Source organism: Micromys minutus, assembly GCF_963924665.1.
Source record: "Micromys minutus genome assembly, chromosome: 1".
NCBI lineage: Eukaryota > Metazoa > Chordata > Mammalia > Rodentia > Muridae > Micromys > Micromys minutus.
The window spans coordinates 75,264,726-75,288,537 of record NC_137969.1 but is presented as its reverse complement, the minus strand read 5'-3'; the positions used below and the strand labels follow the sequence as shown (position 1 = coordinate 75,288,537).

Here is a 23,812-nt window from a genome sequence, read left to right as displayed (position 1 = left end):
TGGAATTTCCCTGTTAAGCAGACACTGTACAGAAATTCTGCTGCTCCAGGTCCAAAAGAAAGAAAGAAAAAATGGCAACAAGATACTGGTGTCCTGCATTTTGCTATCTACTGCCAATATGACAAAACCAATTCCGTTGTTACAGCGTCCTCCTGGCTCTATTCAGTTTGGATCACTGTCGGGTAGCCTTGATGTTTTCGTATTGACCATAGTGATGTGCACATAGGTGCATGGTGGTGTGTATAGGAGCACAATGGTGTGCATTTAGGAGGGGCACATAGCTCGATTTAGAATGTAGCCCAGGGTCCCACCCACTCAGGAATGTATAGGATAGACCACTGCATCTCTCTAGTTGTAAACTTGTAGCATGATAACAGGCAGAACCGGAAACAGTTCCTGGGATGAAAGGCAGGGCACCTGCATTCTATGATTCACTCTGATATAGTTCTGCAAGACTCCTGATTCTTGCTGACACACACGGAACATACTTTCAAAGGTCACGTCTGTGAACATTCACTTGTTAAATCAGCCCATCTCCATATTCCCCTCTGTATGAACTTTTTCATATGTCTAAGTCTTGCAAGAAATTTTCAGCCAGACACTGAGTGTACAAACATACTCAAACAGTAAATAGCAGAGCACAACACAAATACATTGGCATTTCAACTCTTTGATGTAGACATACTTTTTGTAATGGAATATAAAAAGCATATATTTTGAAGCCAGATGACCTGAGGTCAAATTCTAGTCTACCACTTACTGGCTTTTTGATTTTAAAGGTGTTAGTGACAATCTTTATGTCCAAGTTTCCTCATTAGGATTAAACAAGGTACCTTGTAAGATAGATACCCACAAACTTGTTTAGACCTCAATGAGAAACCTACAGATGTTAAGTACCATCTTAATTTCTAATTTTCTGGGTGCTAAAGGATATCCTTCTTAAATCTCTCTTCTAGAACTTAATTCTCAGGGCTGTTAATGGCATACATATCATTCAAATTAAGTAAAAAGACCATCTATAAAGCAATGAGTGGTTTTAAGACGTAGTAAAAGTGCTGAAGATTCAGGTGCAGGAGCCCAGTGGGAACCTAGAGAGGCCACACTAGGACTGCAGCTCAGATCACACCCCCACACAGTGTGGCCACCTGGCCTCCAACCACCACACCTGGCCCTGGCCCCAGACGCTGCTGCTACCTCCAGGCAAAACTCCAGTGCCCCTGCCTCTTGCACTACTATTTGACCCAGACTCAGAAACCTCCCAGTTAAGAGGCCACCCTGGCCATGCCAGGGGGAGGTGGGAGTATCCTCCAGCTTTGGTGGTCAGGAGTTGACTAGACTTTCTGGCTTTTGTATTTGGAACTGTTCAGATGGGCAAAAGGGATCTGAAAGGTAAGTAGTGGCGAAAGGCCACCATCCAGGCTCCTCCTTCAAAAGGGATCTGAAAGGTAAGTAGTGGTGAAAGGCCACCATCCGGGCTCCTCCTTCTTCCACCTGCCCTCCTGTACCTCACCCCTGCTTTCGCAGGCACCCCTTCTTAGGGTGAGGGATTCTGAGCTCACCGGCAGTTTTCAGTCCTTGGTTCTTTCTCCCTTCCTCTAGCCAGAATATGGGTGCCTACTTCTTCACTGCCGCCAACCCTCAACAGCCCAAATCTTGTCCCATCTTTCAAGTGCTAACACAGATCTCTCTTTTATTGTCGTCATCAGCCCCACCCCTGGGACTAACTTGCTCTTTCCTGGGTACCCAGTTCCTTCCCTATCTCTCCCAAGATGATACTGGCACGATTTTTACAGTGAATATGCATTATGTTTCTAATAGTCTGGCCTTCTTCCTCGCCCGGACCCAAGATGAGGCTCCTCAAGGACACGAAGTCTATGCCATTACTCATCCTGTAGCTTTAATTCTTAGAGCCTTAGTATATATTTGCTAACCCAAACACGTGTCTCTCGGTGCTTTCTCAATGTATTGTGAGTACTTTCCAACAGATAGGAGACAACTCCATTTTAAAAGTGGGCATAATCCATGGAAATGTACTCTGCAAATGGCAAATGTATAAGTGTAGATTACTTCAATCTCTTTTTAAAACTCAATTTCTGTTAAAAGGTCCTTAAGCCACACACGTTTTAACAGGGATATATATATATATATATATATATATATATATATATGTATGTATGTATGTATGTATGTATGTATGTATGTATGTATATATATATGTGTGTGTGTGTGTGTGTGTGTTGCCTAGTGGGTTTCTCTCCCATGGATTCCAGTTTGGCCGAGGCCTCTTGGTTCTTCGAACCAGACGCACCTAGGGCACAGAAAACAAAACAAACAAAAACCACACAGGTCTAAGCCCCAGGAGAAGTTATGCCAAGTGCTTGTAGCCTTTCTGTCTCTGACACAGGTGCAAGGCTGCCACAAGCATAGGGAGACACTGAGTCCCATCCTGCGCGGTGATCCGAGCAGAGCGTGGACCGCAGCCCCCGCCACATGGTCTGGCCTCTGGGGTGGACCTGGCTGCAAGGCGCTGACCTCCCAGCTCCGAGAGACGGCACGTGACCGAGAAACTTTGGCGGGCGGCGGCGGCGCGGGCGGCGGCGCAGCGGTCGAGCTCCCCCGCGCGGCGAGCTCTGCTGCGGGGAGGCGCTCGCCCCGCGCCGCGCAGCCTGTGCGTGCGGGAACGGCCCCCGCAGCCCAAGCGGACTCTGGAGCCGGCGGCAGCGCCCCGGGCCCGGCTGCGTGGCCAGCCCCGAGGGCTGCTGTGCCAGGGACACGCGGTGCCCGCGCTCCGCCGCCGCCTGCTGTCGCGAGGTCATCGGGATCCCAGCGTGCCAGCCGCTCGCAGCCTGCTTTCCGGACTCTGGATCTGGATGGGAAGTTGGGGAAGATGGATAGGGTCGTGTTGGGGTGGACTACTGTCTTCTGGTTAACCGGTAAGAGCCCTTTGCTACAGAGACGGATAACTTTATATGCATTCCCATAGTGGTGGTGTTCCACTCCATCCTCTTTTCCTCCTTTTTGACGGTGTTAAAGCTGTGTGTGTGTGTGTGTGTGTGTGTGTGTGTGTGTGTGTGTGTGTGTGTGTGTGTGTGTGTGTGGTGGGGGAGGCAAGGGAGAATGCCGGATTGCAGAGGAACTGGATGGAGAAGCAGGTGTTTGACTCACTAGCGCTATGAGGCTGTTCTTAGGATGTATATTTCCCTTCCAGTTAATGGTTCTTCCTCCTTCTTTCTCCGAGTTTGTTAGGCTCGGAGTCCTAGGCAAAGCCCGGGGAAAGCTTAGAAGGGGTTGATTCATTAACAGCACTGGTTTTCTGGAGGCGGGGGTAGGGGAGTGTCTCCCAAGCTACTTCCCTGGAGGAGGAGGGGGGACACCCAGGGGCATTCTCTGGGGCTCTCTGGCTGCAGGGGAAGGGGCTTGGGAAGATGAAGAACAGACTTGATCGGCCTTGGAATTTAAGGCCTCATCAGTCTTACTGGAGCCATTTGGAGAAAATAAAAGACAACCCCATAATAGATCGGCGCCCCTCCCCCCAACAAGGTTAATTTGTATGGAGGTTCAGAGGTAACTTTGGCGATGCCTTTGGCGCACCTCTTCTTTTGTGAACTTCCTTCCCATCTTCTGGTGATATGAAAAGCCCTTGTTTGTAACGGTGTGTACAGTTCTGCAATTCTGGGTTAAGGAACAAGTGGCCCTGCGGTGGCCACCTCAGAGTCACAGAGTAGCCCCGCTGAAGGAAAAATGGGGCAGGGTGATTAGGGTTTGCATGGCTGGGGATGGGTCAGAGGCAACCAAAGAGACAGTGGAGAAAACAGACTAAGGTGTCAAAAGGTCACACTGATAGGATCCGGTCAGTCTCGGGCAGAAGAGAGCAAAAGGCTGCAAGAAGAAAAAAAGTTTGCTTCCTCCGGGGCATCCACCAGCTCCAGAGGGGTGCGGTAGGGTGGGGTGAGGTCAAGACACTAGGAGAATGGGATCCAGCTTAAAATAACCAAAGCAAATCTCGGAAACGGGAAAAAGACATGTCAAAAAGAAGAAAGGCAAGTGCTCCCTCTTCGTTTAACCCTCAGAATGAAATTATCAATTGCCCGATTTCTTTCCCCATGAATGATGGGCCCTAACACTGCTCTTGCCCCCAGCTGGGATGAGGTGGGGGGGTGGCACCTTCAGCAGAGTTAGCCTCTTATCTTGGCTGCTCTGAGTTCATCCCTCCCACATTATTCAAATATGAATCATCTAATTCCAGGGTTTGGCTGATCCACGCTTCTCCCTCCTCTGGCCTCCCAGTGCTTTCTGTTGCCGCCCTCACTCACAGACTCACAGATCCTAACTCTGAATTGCCTCTACTGCTCGGTTGCCATCTTCAAGGGGACTTGGACTTGCAGTCTGTGTCATGGCTTCTTTGGAGTCAGGAGGGCATCTTAGGAGGTCCGTGAGTCAGAGATGCTTTTCTGGATGTGTCCCCCACCCCCCATACGGGGTCTGCCCAAAAGGAGTACTCTGGGGACTTACAGAGAGTGGGAGAAAAACATATGGTCTCTCTAGATGGCTAACAGTTTCTTATGAAATGGAAACCTATTAGTGAAGGGACCACAGGAAATCTAGCTCAGTACCCCTCCGTTTATAGAAACAGAGGTGCAGAGAAGCAGTATGCATATTGGAATCTGGGGTGTCACTACAGTCCTCCCAGACCCCAGCCAGGCTTCTGTGCACCAGTCCCACCTGCTTCCCTGGGTTTCTGGTGGAGGCTCTGTTGCTTTATTTTTGTGTGGAGGGAGGTGCTGCATTGTCTGTGCCTTCTGCCTTCTGCACCTGGAGAGCTGGCTCTGCCTGGAAACAGGCAACAGGTTACTTAACAGGGTGTCTCAGCTGTCAGATGGCAGGGGTGAGGCTGCTTCCTGTGATACCACTGACTACCCCCTGCCATCCCATAACACCCCACCCCCTGCTGTCAGAGGTGCTGCTGGACAAGGTGCCTCTCAGCCCCTGCATGTATGAGGACAGTGGCTGCTGGGGAGGAGGTTGAGGAGAGAGGAGCAGTCCAGGATGAGAGGGATGTAGACTCATTCCTCACATACAAACAGTATGAGGAAAGGTAAGACATGTTGGTCCAGCCCAATCAATGAATTCTCTTCTGAGACGACAAGGTAAAAAGGGAAGGAAGAGGGGGGAAAAGCAGATTAAAAATGAGACAGAGCCAAGAACAAACCACATCCATTCTCTCCCTTTCTCCCTCCCGTCCTCTCTCCCCTCCTCCCCCATGCTCACTCTCTCCCTCCCTTCCTCTCTCCCTCTCTCCCTCCCTTCCTCTCTCCCTCTCTCCCTCCCTTCCTCTCTCCCTCCCTTCCTCTCTCCCTCCCTCCCTCTCTCCCTCCCTTCCTCTCTCCCTCTCTCCCTCTCTCCCTCTCTCCCTCCCTTCCTCTCTCCCTCTCTCCCTCTCTCCCTCTCTCCCTCCCTTCCTCTCTCCCTCTCTCCCTCCCTCCCTCTCTCCCTCCCTTCCTCTCTCCCTCCCTTCCTCTCTCCCTCTCTCCCTCCCTTCCTCTCTCCCTCTCTCCCTCCCTTCCTCTCTCCCTCCCTTCCTCTCACCCTCCTCCCCCATGCTCACTTTCTCCACCGTTCTACTCCTCTGTGTTGCTTTAAGGCAGGCTGAGTAATTTCTAATCAACACTTGGATTCTTTTCCTCAGGCTGCAACGGCTCCTTCCTTGCCTTTCACGGCTGAAACCCAGTACTTCTTCCTGCAGCGTACTTAGCCTCATGATTCCCATTGTCAGTGCAGTGCTATTGCTGCAATAGATTTGTGTTGTTGTTGGTTTGAACCAAAAAAACAAAAAAAAGGTGCTTGCCAGCTGCTAGTTTAGCAACAGGTGCCATCTAGCAAGGAGACTTAAAAGAGGGTTCATTCAGTCTTTGTCACCAGCTAAAGTGTGGAAGACATTCAGGTTCAGTCTTCCCTGGCAGCAGAGACTGTGAGAAACACGGTGGCACTACTCCAAGAGTGTCCCCTCCATGGGCCAGCTATAGGTTTTCCTAGAGACCATTGAGTGGCTCTGTGATGGAGACTATTTGCTCCATCAGCTTTTCTGTGGTCACCCGTTCATTTGCTTATCAACCCAGACTGAAGGCTTGTGCTCAACCCCTGTGGTTTCTAAATACAAGGATAAGCTCCGAGACTAAAGTGCCAACGGACACAGTTCCTTACCCTCAGAGAAGGGTCAGTCTAGTTGGTGAGTCAAAGGAGCACTCGGGGAATTGGTTGCAATGGTTGATGGTTCTGTAAGAGCTGCCTAGGGTCTATGGTGCCTGGGATAGGCATACTCCAGCCAAAGCATGGGACTCTAACCCAAACTGATTCTGAAATGAAGTTCCTGAAGAAGCGATGGGCTGAACTGAGAATGTTTTCGCTTAGCCGGGATGTCCTGCAGTGTCCTATGCACTGTGCTCGGGTTAGTAAGAGGAAGACACAGCCTCTGCCTTCAAGGAGCTCGGTCAGTTTTAGCATTGTACAAAAGCAGCAAGAGAAATCTTCCCTAGGCATTTGTGAGGTGCCTCATAAAATCTCCTAACCCACTGTGGAGGAGGCAGGGAGGTGTTGGGGCATGGCTGTTACCTGGGCCACTTTGCTGTCTGATGACCATGTAAGGGTAGTGGTATGAAGACTTAGGGCGTTACTAATCCTGGGAAAGGAAGACTCTCTTTTAGAGATTGCTGTACCTTAACTTCCATTATCCCCTTTCATGCCCTGTATAGTGCCTACACCCCTCCCTTCTATGATCTACCTTCTTCCTCAGAAGGGACACTTTATAGCAAAACTTCTTTCAGTGTTTTATCATAGCCATCCTCACGTTCACCATCCCCAGCCTGGGCGCTTCTCCTTGGATTAGAAGAAGGTGGCTGTTTTAGTTCACTTATCCCTGCCTACAGTTTGGACACACGAGTCTGCGGAGTAGCTGATTGACAAAGGTTTGAGTATTGCAAGCTCTGTGTTACTGTGTGTTAGTAGCTTAAGTCTACTAACTTAAGTCTACTTAGTGCTTGGTCTAATTTTAGCAGTTTTAGTATGAGAACTTGGTGGATGGAAAGATCCCCAACCTGGGAGTTGAAGGTTGGGTTCAAGGACTAGCCCTTCCATAAAGAGTTGTGTAGCCTTGGGCAGGTTTATATCTTGGTCTTATAGCCTGTTAGATGGGTGATTTCAAGGGTTGGTTTTGGCTGTGTGATTCTGAGTCTGAATGTTTTTCTCCGTGGTGAAGGAAACTGAGTAAGTCTTCAGTGTTTTCCATTCAAATTAATATTTAGAAAACAATCCCACCATCTAGTAAGGGATATCTGTCATAGAGATTGTTCAGAAGAACAAATGATTAGCATTAAGCTTTTGGAAGACAGTAGTCAGGTTAGGTAGAGCGAGGCGAATAACTCCAGGCCAGCCTGGCCATGGCACATTCTCTTTTCCCTCCTTTGGCATGCATCGTTCCCATTCTCTACTCAGAAGCATACAGAAAGGTAATGGTTTTTGGTGTTGGTCTTGGTATTTTTGTGCTATGACGTTTCCCTCTGTGTTGGGTGGTTTTCATATGCATTATCCCATTTGATCCTTTCTAAAGTAAGGTCATTCATTATTACCTACTTACACTCAAGAAGCCCAAGGCTCAGAAGAAATAAAGGACTTACCTGTCCATGGGGTTTCATTGATTAAAAAAAATTGAGATATGGCATATCAGCACTTTGGCATAACTTGGCTCTTTCAAGTGCCGGAATCCATGGGAACCATTCTATTTTGGTTAAGGTGGCTCAGGCTGTAACTCTCGACCTTCGTGAATATACATGAGGACTACTGGGGCATCTTGGGTATCAAGGGTTAGAGTTTATGGAATTCAGGGGAGAATGAGAGAGACTGGCTGTTGGTTTCCCCTAAATTAAGTCCTGAGGTGTGCATTCAGGGGAGAGTGTATAGGGAATACTCCAGAAAGGAGGCAGGGGCTGTGTCCTCAGGTCAGAACAGACACTGCTGAGCATTTGGGACTAGGTGGTAGTGTTATACACCCTGGAGCCATGCAAGATGTGGATGTGCTATATGCATGCTTAAAATTGTGGCCATGGGGATGGGATTTTTGGCTCCCTGAAAATGAAAAGAAAGCCTTTTGGATGACTGGAGTTCTTTGTGGGCCAAGAAACAAGAAAAAGCTCAGAAGAACATGCTACTTCCTCTGTTCTCCTTCTGTGTCTGGAGCTGACAGGAGGCAGTGCTCTGCCTTAGGAGCAGAGTGCTCACACTGCTACGCCTTTTGTAACCAGCCTTTCCAATGGGCTGATACAGAGGAGAAGCAGGTCAGAGGCTGCAGTGTGTGTGTGTGTGTGTGTGTGTGTGTGCATGCTTGTGCATGTATTTAGCAGTAGGGTTAGCACTAACTGACTTGGCTTTGAATGCTAGCTTAGTATTTTATCTTATTTCCTTTAACTTAGACTTGTAAAGCTTACTCACCTCACAGTGCTAGTTAAATAATTAAAATTAAACCATGTAAAAACTCTCAGAACAACGTTTGCCACATAGTAATAGCCCAGTACATCTTACAAACCCAACTAGGCATATTCGTTAGCATTTTGATGCAGCATTAAGAAAAAAAACCTCCAACGCTCACTATAGTTGATACTTATTTCTTAATTATGACACATGAAAGCTGAAATTAGTTGTGGGTAGCTGAGTGTTGGCTTGGTGGACTTGACTTGGTTCCAGTTGTCTTTTACCAGTATGAAGGATCCGACTCTAACTGGTTATGTTGTTCTCACAGTGGAGGGCGAATGCTTAGGAGGACTGAGTGGGAATATAGAGGCAGTGTATAGAGCCAAATCACACAAGTGCCTCTAAACTTCTACTTGGACATGTCTTGTGACTTATTAGCTCATATCACACTGGGCAAAGGAAATCCTGTGGCCCAGTGTATAGTCTGTGGAGTTGGAATGGTGCAAGATTGGAAAGGGAATGAACAGTGAAATCCATTCGTTGGACTAAGTCATCTAACAACTGTAATCTTTGTTCTTACTATGTAGCAGAATCTGTAGAACCCTGCAGAATGGAATTATTGTTAACAAAGGCTGCAGATGACTGAATAGGAAATTCACAGGCAAGGAGATGTGATTCTGCTGTGCACTGTGGTGAGAGCTGGAGGCAGCTTTCAGAGACAGTGATACTTGAGGAAGTCCTGAAGAATAAGTGGGAGTTAGAAGGGAAGGGAGCTGTGGGGATAAAGAATACAGAAATGTGCAGAGGAAACAGGCTGTGTAAAGGCTGAGAACCAAGGGAGGACATGATATGTTTTTTGTAAACTACAAATATTTATCTGTGTTTGAGGCATTTAGTGTTGCAGGAGCAAAGAAAAGAGAAGCTCCATTGTCCTCCAGAAGGCTAAAGGGTGTCTTGAAAAAGAGAGTTAGAGCCAGGGGCGTGCCATGATCAAATGTGCATTTCAGAAAGAACATTTGTGCTCAACGTGGTGAATAGATTAGATGTTGGTAAGGAGCCTTGTAGGAGAAGGTATGATGGGACCTAAACCTATATTGTACAATGAGGTAAAAGACAGACATGAGGGCTGGAGAGATGGTTTAGAGGTTAACAGCACTGGCTGCTCTTCCAGAGGTCCTGAGTTTAATTCCCAGCAACCACATGGTGTACAACCACAACCATTTATAATGAGATCTGAAGCCCTCTTCTGGCATGTGGGCATGCATGCAGACAAAACACTTCATACATAATCAATCAATCAATCAGTGTGGAGGGGACAGACTGACAGACAGGCATAGACAGACTTATGTGAGTGTGAAAGTAGGACTTACTGCATGCAGAGGTTGAAAGGGAAGGAATGTTAAAGATACACCTAGATTTCTAGCTTGGTATTTCTAGGAATCCATAGGCATGAATTAATATGAAAGGGGAAACACATAAAGGAAGGGCATTAGAATCCCTCTGTCTCTTGCTTCTAATTACATTATAGCCTAGGCTGCTATAATTAAGGTATGTTAAACCATACTGTATTAGTTACTTTATACAGTATGCTCAATAAAGGCAACTTAAGGAAGAGCTTGTTCTGGCTCACACTTCCAGGCTACTGTTCACCATGGCAGGATGGTCTTGGTGACAGGAGTCTGAGACACCAATTGTATCCCCCAGACACCAATCACATTGTATCTCCTGAGATACCGATTATATTGTATCTGCTCCAAAGCACAGGGAGGTGAATGTTTGGCTCAGCACTTTCTCCTTTTCATGTAGTCTGGGAATCCAGCCTATGGCATGATTCAGTTTACATGAAAGTTGGTTCTTCCAACCTCATTTAATGTCATCTCAGTAATTCACCCCAGACATGCCCAGAGTCTCACCTCTTCAGTAATTTTAGGTTTCATAAAGTTGATGATCGTACCCATCATACATAGTGACTAATATAAAGAACTTTATTTTTCTTCCTCATTACAGTTTGAATCTGTGGGGCTACAGCTACCATTTTTATCATGTGGTTCCCAGCTGTAGGCTCTTCTCAGCAGGAGGAACAACGAAAGTAGAATTGAAGGCAAACAGCTCGCTGGCAGAGAGGTGACCTGTATACCTTGTTTTTCACTTCTTAAATATAGTAACATGGTCATAGCTAGCTGCAAGAGAGTCCAGAAAATGTGTAGATTCTGATTTTTTGTCTAGCCAAATGAAAACCTGGGATATCATATTACTAAAGAGGAGGAAGTGGTTGTGTCTCCCTCTTTAGCAGGATGAGCTTGAATATGTTTATATAACACAGAAATAGAGACTAAAGTTATGTATTTGGGCCTGGATCTCAGGGGAGATCTAGACAGGAAACACAAGCAACAAGTTGACAAAGTTCGTTAGGAACTGTCTTATATATTCCCTGGTTTGTCTAAATGGCTGAAGTCTAACACACCTGAAAGAAACAGTCCCTCTGCAGGATAAAGACTGACCTCTTTCAGCACTGCTTTGGTTTCTCTGGACTAGCACATAGTTAGCTAGACATTACCCATAGTTCAGTTTAGATCTATGGATGATGAAACAAGTCAGATTGATAGGTCTAGTTTTTATCTACATGGTGGTGGCAGAACGGAAAATTATGGCCCAGCTGGAGACATAGAAATGATGCTCAATGAGTGGCAAGCTCTGTGTGCAAGGGCATCAGAGCTATTGGCCTCAGATAATAACTAGGCCATGTGCAAAGCCTGCATTGGTGTCATTGACCTCAATCCTATCTGAGATGGGAACATGGTGCTGTACTTTGAGATCCTTAGAAAACATATTAGAATGCCAGCATTAAAAAAAAAAAGTCTTCAAGTGGTCTATCTGGTTACCCTGGGTCTAATGTAGATGAAGGATTCAGGTACTGGGGCAGCAAAGAAGAGACCCTAGTGTTGAAGTTGGTTTTGTGGGCAATGTATTTAGATTCTGAGTTCTATACGCCAAGATCAAGTTGCAGTCTAGACACGTGTGGGAACAAAAACGAGGATGGAAGTGGTGGAGAGAGGTAATGGCGTCACATAGTGATTCCTGGGAATCAGACTCCTGAGACCAGCATCAGGGTGCAGATCTGAGTTTATTGAGCAGCGCATAAGCTTATATACAGTGTTTGAGCCAATCCAAGCTGCTAAATCCTCGGCCAATCATATTTCGCCACAGCATCATCATGCTCCAATGAGAGCCCTGCCAATAATGTTAATCAGAAGTGGGGGGTGGGGTTTGAGAGGGGCTGGGAGGAAGGGAGCCATCTTAGATCTGATGCTCTGTGCAGCAGATCAGGACTCTATGAGAGTCGAAGGAGCCTGTGATCCTCACTCTCCATCACACTTTTTTTCTTCACAAGGTTGACCTCTATGTTCCCACAGACATGGGCATTTTATTGACCAGTGTGCTATAAGGAATGCTTCCCAATATCTCTGATTGGTAAGTAAAAAGTAGAGTCTGTGACTGGGCAGGGGAAGAGGAAGATGGGACTTCAGATTGAGTAGGGAGAAGGGACAAAGGAGGAGAGGAAGTAGGTTACCCTGTGGACACAGATACAACCAAGCAAATAGCACAGGATCTATGGCTGGGATAGAATAGCTCAGTTTGGGCTTAAAGCTTGTTACTACAGATACTTGGTGACAAAAGGCGGCATAGGAATCCCCCATTAATTACTAAAATACCATGGTTCTAGCCAGTGTAAACAGGGAAGAAATCTTTTTACAAAGAATTTGATGAACTTGGGATCAATAGAAAATGTAGAGAGCAAAGCTCAGAAAATAGGCAAGTACTAAAGTGATGTCTGTATATGTATATGATGTATATGTATATACACATATATACATATATGTATATATATATATATAAATTTGCTGTTTGCATTTCTTTCTTTTTTTAAAAAAATATATTTTATATAGTACACTGTTGCTGTCTTCAGACACAGCAGAAGAGGGCATCAGATCTCATTAGAGATGGTTGTGAGCTACTTTATGGGTGCTGGGAGTTGAACCAAGGACCTCTGCAAGAGCAATCAGTGCTCTTAACTACTGAGCCGTCTCTCCCACCTGATGTCTACTATTCTTAGTAAAGACTTTTTATTGTATTTTTAAACCTTAGTTGATCAAGAAGATGGCTTCTACTTCTAGAAGAAAACTGTCAAGCTGCATTTTCTTTGTCTTTAAACCTTTAACCTGTAGGTGGACACAGGTCAAACGCTTTGCTCACATCCTGAATACTCAGGGATGCACAGTCTTTCTTTACTTGGTTGGGCTATAGGCTAACCCCACTGGAGATATGTGCATACCTTCTATTCATTCGTCTACATTTAGAAAGCCTGCCCATTAGTTGTCTCTAAAAATGTCTTGGGAGGTTGAGACAACATATTTAAAATGTGAAAACAAGTGATAAGTTTCTTACATTTTAACTTGAAGGCAGGAGGAAGGTAGGTTTAAATTGCCATATTGAATAAAGATACACCTCAGTAGTCTCCAGGGAATAAGAAATTTGTCAAATCTACTTTGGAGACTTGCAGGCTTAATGGGATGGGTAAGCTCTATACAAAGTTTCTAGATGCTTTTCTCTAGATACTTGGTGAGACCTTAACAGCAACTTTGCTTTCTCTAACATAGGGGTGTGCTTATAGAACTGCCTCTCAATGATGCTGGAGGAATGGCTGTCAACAAGTGGGGAAAGGCACTTGCTCTGAAGGGGGGAAAAACAGAAGGTGCTAAAATAAGAACAGCCTTGCTTAGAGACTGCTCGTGTTACTTCCATGAGAATAGTTTGTTATAAGTAGAATCTCTTTCCTCACATGAGAATTGGGGTATAGGCAAATTGGGACCCTAGACACTGCCTGTTCTTGAAAAGGACTTTTCTCTAGTCCAAGAAGACAGCTGCTGTTCTGAGCTCGCTTCTTTCAGGCAGCTCCCTAGGTTTGGGCCCGAATGTATGCTCTGCACTGAGCTAAGAAAGCTATGCAGACCCACAGGCTCATGTGTACGTCCATTTGCTGGTTCACTTCACATTTTCTTAGAGCTCAGCTCCATTCTACGACTTTGCTGGATGTTGGGGATGCAGGCTCAAGGAAATCCTGGCAACTAACCTCAGGCACCTTAGGGTAAAACAAGTAAGTAAGTTTAGATGGCATGTATCAAGATCTGGAATTTGCCTTTTCTTTGTGTTGCTAGAGCTTAATGAAGTATTTTGAATAGGTTTTAACAGAGTTAAAATAATCAAGGTCAAGCTGTATAGTACTTCATGCAGTCGGTGATTAACTTTTAAAAGGTCTGACCTTTACAGGTGAGCTCTATACCACACACAGTCTTGCTCCCTTTTACCTAGTCATTTGTCTTTTTTTCTGCCCCTGCCTCTCTTCAGTTTTCCGTAATAGCTACCTACCTTAGTTTGGAGGGTGGAGCAAATTCTTTTTGCATCCCTTAAATGATTAAGAAAATTTCAAAATTCATGTTCAGTAAGTTGTCCTCAGTGCCTGAGCTCAGAATGTCAGCTTTCCTACAGAGTATCAGCCAGTGCCCATACTCAGAACAGCAGACTTCCCACTGTGGGCCAGTGCCCAAGCTCAGCATGCCTGTCTTCTTACTGTGTGCCAGAGGCTGATCTCAAAATTCCTGCCTTCCCACTGTGTGCCAGTACTTGTTTCTGCATTTGCTGCACCTCTCTTCAGTGCTCCTTTCTGGCTCCCTTAAGCTCTGTGTCCCTATAGATAATGAATGCAAATGTATAGCTGGAATGTATATGGGGCCAGTCATACATAAAGATCTGCCTTTAAATCTTATTTTGTTTATGTGTGTATGTCTGCCAGGGGTATGTGGGTGTACCTAGAGGAAAAGAGGCATTGAGTCAGGTGGTTGTGAGCTGCCTAGTGTGGGTATTGGGAACTGAACTCAAGACCTTGGAATGAGCAGCAAGTGCTCTTAACTGTTGAGCCATCTTTCGAGACCTGTGAATAAGATCTTATATCATACCAGTGCACTGGAATTTGGAAATTTTATCCTGGGGAGAATAAGGAATAAATAGCCTTTAAAGCAAGAAACTGAACTGACTGGATGATCATGGGTTTTCAAAAAAAAATGCTCTAGAAAAATGTTGAGCATAGATTGAGCTAGATGCGCGCGCGCGCGCGCGCGTGTGTGTGTGTGTGTGTGCACGCGTGTGTGTGTGTATATGTGTGTAGGGGGTTACTCGGGACACAGTTTTCACCCCCAGATGGTAACACTAGCCATATAAGGTGATGGTTACGAACTTTGGAGCCAGTCAGCCTGGGGCTCAGCACAATCGTCACCTGCTACACTGATGTATTAGGCAGGGTATGCATATTCTTAGAGCATCAGTTTTCCATACATAAAATGAGCATGGTAATAACCCCCATTTTATACGTTTTTGAAAGAATTGATTAAAATGCCATAGGAGGGGGGCTTATCACATAACTTCATACAACTATTATCTGGGAGGATGAACTAGAAACCTGGTTATAATGGGAACAGAGAAAATCCAAGTTAAGGACCAAAGGCAGTGAGCAAATCACCACCACTGAAGCATTGACCTGGGGTGTATTCACTACTTTTGCCTCACTGTGACTAGAGTTCCAAACAGAGCCAACTTAAATGGAGGAAACAAAAATTTATTCTCACTTGTAGTTCCAATCCATCGTGGAAGGAAGGCATGGTGGAAGGTACTATCAGAATTGAGTAGCACCAACCTTTCAGATGTGACTCAAGTAAGCATGAAGAGTAGCAGGAACATGCCCCGCCCTTGGGAGAAGGGACTGCCACTGGGGTCTGAGAAAAGTGAGCTGAAGTTCTCAGCAGGGCAACCAGACTGCAAATTAGTATACCAAATTGAGAACAGTTTCTGTCTGAGGCAAACACAGGATAAGAACAAGAGATGCTGTCAAGAAATCCCGTCTCTCATCCTAGACATTAGGGTTAGGGCCAGATGAGCAGTTGGTTGTAGACCCTCAGCTTATGAGGATGGGTTTCTGATGAACAGGGTCAGAGCAGCCTAGGAAACTGAATGCTACTGCCCACTGGAAACCAATAAAGTTCAGACAGGGATTGTCACTTTAGTTTTAAATCGTGATTGTGGTTCTCGATAGTCTGGTAAATGGACACTCAGAACTACCGGCCATGTCCTCTCAGCCAACACAGCTCTGTCCTCGGTGCAGGGTCCCATTGCATCTGCATCTGTGCCCATATAGTGTGCATATGTACATGCAGTGCATTCATACATACATATGTGCATACACACACACACACACACACACACACACACACACACACCACTCTCCATTCTGACTTCAAGGACACAGTAAGCATAGCCAGACACTGTCACCGTGGAACTCCTGACATATCCCAGCATGGTTGTGCATTTTCTGTCTGTTCTTCCCTTTTCACGGCCAGCATCTCATGCCTGACTATCTGCCCTTGCCTAGCAGGGGCCACAGTTCCACAGAAGCTAAGATACTTCTTGATAGTCACAGCAACAGTAACAGTGGTTGCATATCTTCAGTGCTTAATATATATCAGCTGCTACCATAAATATTTAGGATAAAATGTCATCTAGCCTTTCAACAACCCCATAGGACTGTTACTATTATCATGGTTTTACCCATGAGAAGTCTGAAGTTTATGAATTCAGACTTCTCATGGGTAAAAAACCTGCTAAGGCCATGTAGCTGAATTCCAATTTGGGACAGATTTCCAAATTCAGGCCTTTAACTAACCATCGTAAAAAGGCAAATGTTTCCAAGAGTGTATTTCTTACTCTTTGGAGCATGAGTTTGTGTGTCTATCGTGGAAGAAGCTGAGAACTGACTAACCTCTATTAATAATTGATTAAGAGAGTTCAATGGCTTGCCTTCCTCAAATGGCTAATCTCATTAACAAGAGAACAGAGCTGGTGAAGAGGTTATTCTCAGCAATCAGCTGATGAACAAAAACCCAAATTTGACTCTGTTAAAAAAAAAAAAAAAGTAAATAACATTCGAAACCTCAAGAACACTTTTATGTAGCACTCTTACCCTTGATGATTTTATTTATCTCAGAGAGGCTAGGAACTGAGATTTTCCCAGGGCAGAGGGAACTGGCATGGTCAAGGGCATGGTATGTCTGGGAATACTTACTACCCATGCTTCATTACCCAAACACCGCTAATAACTGACTACATTTCACCTCTCTGTTCCACTTACGTCACCTGGAAAACTGGGGTATGAATAAAGATTTGAAGAATTAAGGGGCAGGGAAAATTAGTGCCCTATCTGTTTAAGGAGTAACTGTAACAAAACGCATGTTTCTGTTGCAGGTGTGTGGGTCAGGGAGAACAGAATTGGCTACATCAACATTTGGGCTGGGAGGTTGCAGATGATTTTCCTGATGGAATGATTTGCCCCTTGATGGGGCCAATCTACAGAATATGGTTATTATCAAACCTGGTGGTAGGAGACGGTTGTTGAGATATGGTAGCTGCAGAAAGGAACAGGAGGACAAAGGAGGAAATGGTGGGGGGGGGCGTGTCATGTGCGATCTACCTCTCAGTGAACCGCTATTGAGCCTGCTCCCTGAAGGAGCAGGGTGGGAGAGTGTGTTCATATTGTGTTCCTGGGGATGGGAGGAACTTTGATACTTCCTGGGTAGATGAGGAAAGTGAATCTCAGATTGCTACACAGACCTTGCCACTAGTATGTTGCCAGATGATGTTCCAAGCCCTTCCTGTTTGGTGCCAACACTATTTTAATATACTATGCAATCTATGAGTCACCTACTACTTTCCTCTGAGAAGCCCTCGAAGCTCTCATACTAATAGTCTCATATTTGCTCATCCATCCCTGTATTTATTCATGGGCAGCCTCTAAGCACTTGGCTAGTCCAAAACACTTTCATGTGTTCACTACCAAGTTCTGGGGAATATGGGAATCGTTTTTTCACGACAAGAACGAGAATCTGTGCTTTTGACTGTGCCTTTCACGGAGGAGGGGTGCTGCTCTGGAAATCAGGAGACGTGTGTACGCCTTGTCCCTGTCAAGGCTGCTTCGGTAAGGAGGCACGTTCCTATGAGGTATGTGTCTGGGCTTGAGGGTGAGCACCTGGTACCCTTTCTCACCTGCTGCTGCTGAGCAAAACCTCCTCCTGCCCCATGCTGGGTAGAGTGAAGCATGCTTTCCATCCCAGCACCAGGAGTAGAGGCAGGAGGATCTCTGAGTTTGAGGCCAGCCTAGACTACAGAGTGAGTTCCAGGACAGCCAGGGTTTCACAGAGAAACCCTGTCTCAAAAAAACAAGACACAAACCAAGCCAAACCAAACCAAACCAGAAGCCTTCTGCTCCAAGCTACCTGAAGCCAACCTGGTGATTCTTGCATTTGGCTCGGAAGCTCTCCAATCTGTCTTCATGTTCCTTTCCCTGCCTCTCATCACAATTCTGCTTTTACTTCTAATAGAAGTCTCTAGACTAGAAACTCTACTCTCTCCCATTCACTTAGGAAATTGTGTTCTCATTGCTTACGAACTTCTAGACCCTAACTGAAAAGTTCTCACAGGCCTTTGTTTCTCACACTTCTTTTGGTATCTTGCTCATTGAGATCTCACCATTTTCTCTGATCACCTCAGCTAGCATCCCTTCACATCTGGTTTTGAGTTTCTTTTCTTTTTGATTACTCTTAAGAGCTATTTAACCTAGTCTATGCATTCAGAGCTGAGGTCTCTCTTTCATAAAAAGATTTCTTTGCTCCACCATTTCTTCTCCATCATTGCTTGGAAAGGAAGTCAGTTTGTCTTAAAGTCGTACTTCTTGATTTCATTATTTTTCTATCAAGTATTTTTGCAGAACCCATGGGCTTCATAAGCCAGATAATATATTGTCATTTCCTGAAATGGCATAGAAAGACTTACAGAATTGTCACAGTAACGGTGTACAGGAGAATGCTAGGTACAAAGAGGAAAGGAACACTCTGGTTAAAGAAGGCCTTAGAATTGGGTTTTGAAAGATGGGAGACAATTTTCCCAGGGAAGTGAAACAAAGCATTCCAGAAGCAAGGATCGCTGTGTGCCATGACCCAGAGATGTGGAATGACATGGGTCACTTGGAGAAACTCTACGTTCGTTGTTTGGTGTTTGTCGAGCTTGGTGTTCAAATGGAATTTCTTCAAAGGGGTGAAGCTGAGGGCAAGAAGCTTGATGATGAAATATTAGATTATCCTACTGAATGTGGTTGTTGGCTTGAACTTGACGAGCTCTAGAATGACAAGTTACAGCCTCTGGGCATGCCTGTGGGGCTTACGTGGGAAGACCTGGTCATTGTGAGGAGAATCCTTCCCTGGGCTAGGAGCCTGGACTGTATGAAGAGAAGAATGTGAGCTATGCACACACACATTCATAACTTCATTTCTTCACTGTAGGTTCAGTGTGACCACCTCTCTCCATCTCCTGATGCTCTGTCTTCCTTATCATGATAAACTGTAACCTGGAACCGTGGGCCTGAAAAAATGTGGAGCAAGGATGTCAGGAGGGCAGATGAGAGGTGGGGCCCATGGTCTGGGTACTGATCAGACATGCTCCTTCTGTCTTGCAGCCGTGGTTGAAGGCCTTCAGGTCACAGTGCCTGACAAGAAGAAGGTGGCCATGCTCTTCCAGCCTACCGTCCTTCGCTGCCACTTTTCCACGTCGTCCCACCAGCCTGCGGTGGTGCAATGGAAATTCAAATCCTACTGCCAGGATCGCATGGGAGAGTCCTTGGGCATGTCTTCTCCCAGAGCCCAGGCTCTCAGCAAGAGGAACCTGGAATGGGACCCCTACTTGGATTGTTTGGACAGCAGAAGGACCGTCCGAGTGGTAGCTTCGAAACAGGGCTCGACTGTTACCCTGGGAGATTTCTACAGGGGCAGAGAGATCACCATAATTCATGGTACTGATGCCCTTGTTCTGAATCTAGGGAGCAGGAGGGAGGTTCAGGGTTTTCCCACACAGAAGGGGAAAGTCAACCTCTTATCCTTTCATTCACTCAAGGATCTGATTCTGTGGGGGATGAGAGAAGCAAGAGCCCTGGCATTTTGCCGAGTGACGGGGAGGGGTGTGGATGACATACTATGTAGGAAACACAGAGATAAGATCTGGAGTAGCCTTTCCGAGCCTGACCGCCAACCTAAGAGATTATCGTCAACACTGTTTGAGATGAGTTTTAGTGGAAGAACTTGAGGCAGATGTTCCATACCTCGACATCGCCCTTCCTACCTCTTTAGTGACCCTGAAAAGTGGACTTTCCTAAAAATTCCTTTTCTAGAGAGTCAGGAGGATGAATCAAGTCCACCCTCCCTCCAGCTCCCAAAGCCTTAGATAAGAAAAGTCGTACGAGTTTTTGATGTGAGTCACAAGTCTCATGACCTATTTGGTTATTAAATTATTTGAAGGAATCAATTTATTTTTAGGAATCCAGAATTATTTGGGAAATTACCCTGTTCTTAGGCGCCACTGAAGACCTGGTTCAGAAACATCAACCATTGCTGAAAGTGGCCTAGAACTACATCTATTCGCAGCAGTACCCTAATAGTTTGAATTATTTTGTTTGACATGAAGTGAGCAACTCCCAATCAGTATCTGGGCAAAGAAATATGTAGACGTAAAAGGGCACTCCTGTCCCAGGCCCCATTGCTCGACGCCTTTCTTCCAGAGGACAGGGGTTTAGGACTGGGTCCTCCTTTGTGTGATAACAGATGCAGATCTTCAGATCGGAAAGCTCATGTGGGGAGACAGCGGGCTCTACTACTGTATCATCACCACCCCGGACGACCTGGAAGGCAAAAATGAGGACTCGGTGGAACTGCTGGTGTTGGGTGAGTGCAAACTAGGGACGGCGTTTGCATCTTAGGCTGCTTGCATCCTGTTCATTTTCTTCCTGCATGCCTTAGCAGACTGCAGACTTGATTTTTATCTTTTGTGTGCAGACAAGCCTGTCGTGAAATGTTCTTCTTCTGAGCTGTAGCTCTACTCATGGCTATTTTTGGAGCTTTGTCAGAAATGTTTCTGGTCTCCTGAGTGTCCCTACCTTTTCTACTTTCACCTTTAGCCCTGATTTTCCTTACCCTTTTCTTGTCTTTTAACATGGTAATTAATTACATGGGAAAAGACCCCTGGAGTCTCCTGAGATGTGTACACGCATGAGTTCTGCCTCTCTTTAGTCTCTACCATATTTCAAAGGCCTCTGGCATTTTTTTTTTTTGAGCAATTAGTTGGTCTCTACTTAAGATAACTGTGAGCAAGGTGCCTGTAAGCTGGAGAGTCTAGTGATAAATTGCATCCAATGAGAAGGGCTGTTTAGAGGTGTGCTAAGTTTAACCGGAAGTGTCCGAGTTATTCTCAAGCAAATACTTGTAATCCATATTAATATTAACTGTTTCATAACTGAACACTCCTTGCTTTGGCTACTTTTCTTCTTGTGGATTGGAGGAATGTTAGTGGGAAATGATCCCTTTAAAAATTGAATATATATTTTACATTTTATAAATTTTGGTTAGATTAAAAACCAAAACCCCAAACCAACTTAGGTTAAACCAACACAGAAAACAAAGAAAAACCCTCTATCAATTGTAAGGAAAAAATAATTGAGGATATACCCTTTAAACTGTATTCAGAAGATATTGTGGTTTTGCATTTTTTTTTTTTTTTTTTATAGCCACCCCCCCAAGTTAGCTGACAGTGATTTGTGGGACCAGCCAAGAGTGCCTTGTTTGAAATGTAAATGAAGGTTAAGACTGATTTTTCTTTTCCTCCATGAGAATCTCAATACACAGAGATGAAGTGGCATTTTCTGCTTAGAATTTTTAAGTTCTGTCATGACTTTGGCAAAGTAATAGTTCTCATGTCTTAGAGTTTACAAACTGAACTAAGGTAATGGTCTGCCTTGTTAGAAAGCTGACTTAAACATAATCCTTAGGACCAACATAGAAACTATAACTGCTATGGTTTGTAGAAAGGGAGGGGTATAAATTATTCAAAGAAAATTAAAGGAGTAAAAAGACTTATTGACAATGTCAAGAACACAAAGAGATAAGACTTGAGCTCTGCTGTGGCTTTTAAAATCAGACAGAATCTAAGAGATACATTTTTTTTTTTTTTTTTTTTGCCTAATCTTAGAACTCTAATAGCCAAGTTTGCAGTAACAAGAAATTTGTTTGAGCTTGCAGTTAGGTAATTGTGAGCACAGCTATTGGACCAAGGCAGCCATCTGCAGAGAAGTAATTGTGTATGGAGGGAAAGAAAGCCAGGTCAAAAACCACTTTAGATAATTTGGTCCCACTTCAGCAGATGTGGGAGGAGATGAATGGAGGGAGAGTTTTGTCATCTGAGGATGTTCTAAAGTACACATTCCTCTGGGTCAAATTCAAGCTAACTGTGGGTGAGGAGGCCTTTCTTGGGGCCCAAAGGGGTCAGCAGCTGGTTAATGAATGGAAGGCCTGATGACAGTGGTCACCAGTGCTGGGAGGAGAGATGGGGAGTGGAGATTGCACTGAGAAGAGCGATGACCACAAATGTAGGACGCTGAAGTCAGAGCTCTTCATAAAAGCAGGACCACTCACTAAAGATGCACCCGATGGACAAGGACAGCCCTGCTCTGCTCTACACTAATAAGAAATGTCCTGGCCAAGACTACTTATGATCATTATTTAAAGGAATTAGTTGCAATCTATCAAATTTTTTGAGCCCACTAAAATACTAAGTGCCAAATTCTGGGTCTTTATCTTGGCATCCCCTTTATAAATTTTGTTTATAATACTGTCACATTAAAAAGAAATTAGAGTTGTTTTGTTGTTATGATCTACAGGGCATTTTGTATAATAGTCTTATCTTCTTCGAGACCAGGAAAGTAATCTGATTTCTGTGTTGTCTGTCAATGAACGGGGTGGCCTGAAAAAATTATTGGGGTTCATAGTTTGCTAATTACAACACCATGAACTAGCGGTTATTGAATTTTCTGTGAGGGATGTCTAGATGGTTCATTTTAGTAAAAAAAAAAAAAAAAAAAAGGATCTAAAGACCAAGGGATGTGTTTTCAATATTTGGAATGAAGGCTTGTACAAGAAGCATTGGAAACATACTCCATGCCTGGCGGGGGTTCATTAGCAGGAGGATCTCAGAGCGGGGGGGGGGGGGGGGGCTGCTGCAGAAACACAGATGAAAGGTATGAAATTCTGAACCAGAATAGGAAATGGAGACACCTTAACCACAGTTCTGAGACCAAAGCAGTCGATTCTGGGGATGTGTAGAAGGAAGTGAGGGAGATAAGTCAAATTGGAAACAAGGATTTCTAGCTAGGTGGTTAACCAGGCATCACACTAACTGAGAGAGAGAATACACATGGAAATGCAGGTTAGAGAAGCAGAGGGATGAGTTGGGTTTTGAACATGTAATATTTAAGATGTCTGTGGGACACCAGCAGGGCTCCAGGGGCTGTGTTTCACTGGCACATAAACAGATAATATTGAGTAAGTAACATAAGTACTGGCCTGCTCACAGTAATTGGTCATAGTCTTCTTTTAGGTATATAAGTGATTATTTGTAAGATTCATCAGAAACCATGGTTGAAACCACTGGCTCTGGTTAAGGGAAACGAAAAAGGGAGGGAAGAAAAAAGAATGCACTGGAGGGTATCAAAACCAAAGGAATACCTAAAGAATATACCCTTTAAAGGAAAGAATGTGTTAGTCTCTACACAAATATCTCCTAACTGCAGCATCTTTTCTGCCCAGAAGTTTATTTCTGCATTTGTCACAGTCAGACAGGTAGTTCCCCTCCAAGTGATGGCCTGGGGTTCTAGACTTCTCTTTTGTTTAGCTCTGCTCCCAGATAAAGGGAAGGGAAATAGGGTGGGAATGGATAAATATATAAACACTCAACTGGAGTTTCTTAGGATCTAGATCTCGTAGTGACATGGAACACTTCTTTAGTCAGTTTATTTTTCATTGATTAATTTGTTTATTCACTTTACATCCCGATCACAGCCTCCACCTCTCTTCCCAGTCTCACCATCACAAGCCCCTACCCCCGTTACCCACTCCCCTTCTCCTCAGCGAAGGGGAAGCCCCCTTGGGTACCCCCAAAGATACATCAAGTCTCAGCAGGACTAAGGGCATCCTCTCCCACTGAGGCCCCACCATGCAGTCCAGCTAGAGGAAGGGGACCCAGTGGCAGGCAAAAGTCAAAAACAGCGCCCCTGCCCTCCCCACTCTGGTTGTTAGGGGGACCCACATGAAGGCTAAGCTAATGTGGAGGGAGAGGGCTAGGTCCAGCCCCTGAATGCTCTTTGGTTGGTGGTTCG

The 23,812-nt window shown here is 45.0% G+C and overlaps 1 protein-coding gene across 1 annotated transcript in view; it reads left to right on the top strand.

The window, feature by feature from the left end:
- Nucleotides 1-2,851: 2,851 nt before the first annotated feature.
- Nucleotides 2,852-23,812, top strand: part of ILDR2 (immunoglobulin like domain containing receptor 2) — a 53,556-nt gene continuing 32,595 nt past the window's right edge. Inside the window, exons 1-3 of the mRNA XM_080929368.1 lie at nt 2,852-2,933; nt 19,073-19,405; nt 20,211-20,334. Coding sequence (XP_080785494.1) covers nt 2,888-2,933; nt 19,073-19,405; nt 20,211-20,334 — 503 coding nt within the window. The 5' untranslated portion in view covers nt 2,852-2,887. The remainder of the gene's footprint in view (nt 2,934-19,072; nt 19,406-20,210; nt 20,335-23,812) is intronic.